The sequence below is a fragment of the Nothoprocta perdicaria genome, unplaced genomic scaffold (genome assembly GCF_003342845.1).
Source record: "Nothoprocta perdicaria isolate Ctin4 unplaced genomic scaffold, notPer1 scaffold_283, whole genome shotgun sequence".
NCBI classification, from domain to species: Eukaryota; Metazoa; Chordata; class Aves; order Tinamiformes; family Tinamidae; genus Nothoprocta; species Nothoprocta perdicaria.
In genome coordinates this window covers 773,761-777,866 of record NW_020455514.1, presented here as the reverse complement: position 1 = coordinate 777,866, position 4,106 = coordinate 773,761, and the positions used below count along the sequence as shown (strand labels likewise).

General features: G+C 64.6%; 2 protein-coding genes across 2 annotated transcripts in view; both read left to right on the top strand.

The window, feature by feature from the left end:
* Window positions 1-813, top strand: part of LOC112949036 (peptide YY-like) — a 2,050-nt gene extending 1,237 nt beyond the window's left edge. The window contains exons 3-4 of the mRNA XM_026041408.1: window positions 603-677; window positions 786-813. Of these exons, the coding sequence (XP_025897193.1) occupies window positions 603-677; window positions 786-813 (103 nt within the window). The remainder of the gene's footprint in view (window positions 1-602; window positions 678-785) is intronic.
* A 2,821-nt stretch (window positions 814-3,634) lies between these two features.
* The window catches only part of LOC112948980 (pancreatic hormone-like), a 1,095-nt gene continuing 623 nt past the window's right edge, over window positions 3,635-4,106 (top strand). Inside the window, exon 1 of the mRNA XM_026041348.1 lies at window positions 3,635-3,819. Within this exon, the coding sequence (XP_025897133.1) occupies window positions 3,635-3,819 (185 nt within the window). The remainder of the gene's footprint in view (window positions 3,820-4,106) is intronic.

Here is a 4,106-nt window from a genome sequence, read left to right as displayed (position 1 = left end):
GTTCTGTGCATGCACCTGCAAGCCGCTCTGTGCATGCACCTGCAAGCTGCTCTGTGCATGCACCTGTGAGCTGTTCTGTGCATGCACCTGTGAGTTGTTCTTTGCATGCACCTGTGAGCTCCCCGTGCATGCACCTGCGAGCTATTCTGTGCATGCACCTGCGAGCTGTTCTGTGCATGCACCTGCAAGCCGCTCTGTGCATGCACCTGCAAGCCGCTCTGTGCATGCACCTGCGAGCTGTTCTTTGCATGCCCCTGCGAGCTGTTCTGTGCATGCACCTGTGAGCTGTTCTGTGCATTCACCTGCGAGTTCCCCGTGCATGCACCTGCAAGCTCCCTTTTGCATGCACGTTCAGTCTCCCCGCTTCTCACCTGCACGTGCCCCTTCACGAGCTCCCCTTTGCAGAGCTGCAAACGCCCCGGTGCACCCTCACCCGTGCCCCTTCACGTGCACCTGCGAGGCGCCCTTTGCACAGCGACRCGTTTCATTTGCACCCTTGTGCATTGCCGTGGTGTGCGCCTGCCAGCCCCCGTGCGCACACGCGCGTGCCCTCCGTCGCACGCACACCTCAGCCTGCTCTCCGACGCGCTCCGTGCCCCCAGGTACGGCAAACGCGGCAGCCCCGYGGCGCCGGAGCTGCCCCTGGGCACCGGCAGCGACCAGCCTGGCAGGTCACGGTGAGTGTCCCCGTCCGTCCGTCCGTCCGTCTGTCCGTGCGGGGGGACGGGGCTGCGGGTGCCGGTGAGGTCTCGTCCCCCCCATTCTCACCGTGTCTCTTCCCGCAGGTTCGACGCCGCCGCCGCCGCGTGGTGACCGTCCCCTGTCCCCCATTGCTCCCCGGCGCCCCCCGCAATCTGGAGGGGCCACATGGGGGTCCCGCTGGCAGCTCGGGCCCCGCGCCGGGCGTCCAGCCCGGGGGTCCCGGCGTCCCCGTCCCCTCTCAGCTCCCGCGCGCTCGGGCAATAAAGAGCAACGTCGTGGGCAGCCGCGTGGGCTCTGTGTGCGCTGCGGGGGGGCTGCTGCGCGCGGGCGGTGGGCGCTGGGTGCGTTTGGGTGCTGGGGTGCACTGGGGAGGGGGCACATCGGTGGTGGGTGCTGGGCGTACTGGTTTCAGGGTGTGCTCGGTGCTGGGGACACTAGTTTGGGGGTGCTCGAGTGCTGGGTAAGGGGGTAAACTGGGTGTGGGGTGCCCTGGGACACTAGGGTGCGGGATGAGGGTGCTGGGTGCACTGGGTGCTGGGCCACATTGGRAGTGGGGTGCAGTGGTGGGGAGTGCTGGGCATACTGGGGGAAGGGGTGCACTGGGTGCACGGGGTGCAGGATGCACTGGGGGTGGGCAGGAGGTCCTCTGGGTGCATTTGTGGGGTGCATTGGAGATGTGGGTGCTCTGGGTGCAGGGTGCACTGCGGAGTGCTGGGGGGCCCTGGCAGTGGGTGCTARGGGCGTTAGGCACAGGATGCACAGGTATCGGGTGCTGGGTGCACTGGTGGAGAACAGGAGGTGTGCTGGGTGCATTGGGTGGGGGTGCAGCCTGCACTGGGTGCATTAGGTGTTGGGATGCAGGGTGCATTGGGGATCGGGGTGCACTGGGTGTTGAAATGTAGGGTGCACTGGATGCAGGGATGGGAGTGCACTAGTTTCTGGATGCATTTGTTGAGGGGTTCAGCGTGCACTGGGTGCTGGGTGCATTAGGTGTTGGGATGCACGGTGCACTGGGGATTGGGGTGCACTGGGTATTGGGGTGCAGGATGCCCTGGGGATGGGGGTGCATCAGTTTCTGAGTGCATTTGGTGAGGGGTGCCGCATGCACTGGGTGCTGAGTGCATTGTGCTGGGATGAAGGGTACATTGCAGATGGGGGTGCACTGGGTATTGGGGTGCAGGGTGCACTGGAGATGGGGGTGCACTGGGTATTGGGGTGCAGGGTGCACTGGATGCAGGGTGCACTGGGTATTGGGGTGCAGGGTGCACTGGATGCAGGGTGCCCTGGGGATGGGGGTGCCCCATGGATGGGGGTGCACCAGTTTCTGGGTGCATGTGGCGGGGGTGCGGGGTGCATTGGGTACCCGCGTGCTCTGTGGGGCCCCATCAGTGGCTCTGTGCACCTGGGGGGGCAGCAGGCGACACCCCCTGCTTGCAGGGCCCCCGAGGCTGTTGGGGGCGGCTGCACCCGGCAGTGCCGAACCCGTCTGTCCCATCGGTGCCCCCCAGCCCCAGGGCCCCCCATTGCCCCCCAGCACAGCTGGGCAGCCTGGGCCTGGGGGCTGCGCCAGCCCCCCCACCATCCCCTCGTCATCCGGCCACCCACCCGTGTGTCCACGCGACCTCCCTGCTGTCCGGCCACCTGCCCCTCTATCCCAGTGTGTCCCCGCTTCCCTCCACCTCCCCGGGCACCCACCCGTCTCCCCAGGGACGCCTCTCCCTTGCCCAGCACCCCTCCTCTGCGTCCCCCGTCTCTCCATCCATCCCTCCATCCATCCCTCCATCCCTGTCTCTGATCCAACCAGCCACTTTACTATCCCTCCCTTCCTTACCCCTGCACCCATCCGTCCCTCCATTCCTGACTCAATTGTCCCTCCATCCATCCATCCCTCCATCTGACCCTCCCTCAATCCCTCCATCCCTACTTCCATCCCTACTTCCATCCATCCATCCCTCCATCCATCCATCCATCCATCCCTCCATCCATCCCTCCATCCACCCATCCACCCACCCCTCCCTATCCCTCCATCTCTCCCTCCATGCCCACCCCAGCTCCTGCCCAGCCGCGCTCCCAGGGTGACAGCGGGACTCCCTGTCCCCGCCGCACGGCCACGTCCTCGTCCCRGCCAGGGCCCCATCCCGGGGGTCCGGCAGGGCTCAAACATTAACCAGAGCCGGGGGGGGCACCTGGGGCCGGGTGACATCAGCGGGGGCCTCGGGGGGGGCTGCGCAGGGGGTATAAAGGCTGGTGGCAGCGGGTGCCCCGGCAGCCGGTGCCAGGGGTCCCGCGTGCCGCTTGTCCCCGTGCCACGTCCTGCAGAACGAGGTGAGTGGTGCCGCGCTCGGACCCTGCCCGCTGGGGAGGCGGTGGGGAGAAAACAGGATGGATTGGGGGGGTGTGTGCAGGGGGGTAGTGAGTGGGTGAAACGGGGGTGCACAAGGGCAGCGTGAGTGTGCAAGTGTGACATGCAGCTGGGTGCATGCATGCAGGTGTGCACTGTGGCATGTGTGAGTGCATGCATGTGCACACACATGTGTTTCCAAGTGCACATGCATGTGTTTCMAAGTGCACATGCATGTATTTGCAAGAGCACATGTATGTATTTGTAAGTGCACACACATGTGTTTGCAAGTGCACATGCATGTGTTTGCAAGTGCACATGTATGTATTTGCAAGAGCACATGTATGTGTTTGCAAGTGCACATGCATGTGTTTGCAAGTGCACAGGCATGTGTTTGCAAGTGCACATGTATGTATTTGCAAGTGCACATGCATGTGTTTGCACATCCATGTGTTTCCAAGTGCACACGTATGTGTTTGCAAGAGCACATGCATGTGTTTGCAAGCGCGCACGCATGTGTTCGCAAGTGCACGTATTTGTGCATGCTCGCACGTGTGCGCCCGGCCTCAGGGGTGCTGCCCGCCGCAGGCCATGGCTCCCCGCGGCCGCTGGTGCTCCCTGCTCCTCCTCGCCTGCTGCCTGGCGCTGCTGGCCRCGCAGCCGGGCGCCGCGGGGCCGCTGCAGCCCACCTACCCCGGCGACGACGCCCCCGTGGAGGAGCTGCTGCGCTTCTACAACGACCTGCAGCAGTACCTCAACGTGGTCACGCGGCACCGGTGAGGCGCGCTCCCCGCCGCGTGCATCCCCGCTGCAAAACCTTCCCTCGCTCAGTGTGCTGCCCCAGCGCATTGCGTTTGCAGTTGCATTTTGCCACCCTGTTCCGCTCTCTTCCCCAGSTGCGACGTGCTCCCTGCTGCACCGTGCTCTCCTGCTTTGATGCCCTCTCTGCAAGAAGGGATCTTCCYGTCTTGCAATGTGCTCTCTCCCATTGCCTCATGCTCCCTGGCTCGGTGCGCTCCCCGTTGCAAGGCACTCCCCACTGCATTGTGCTCCCTGTCCCAAT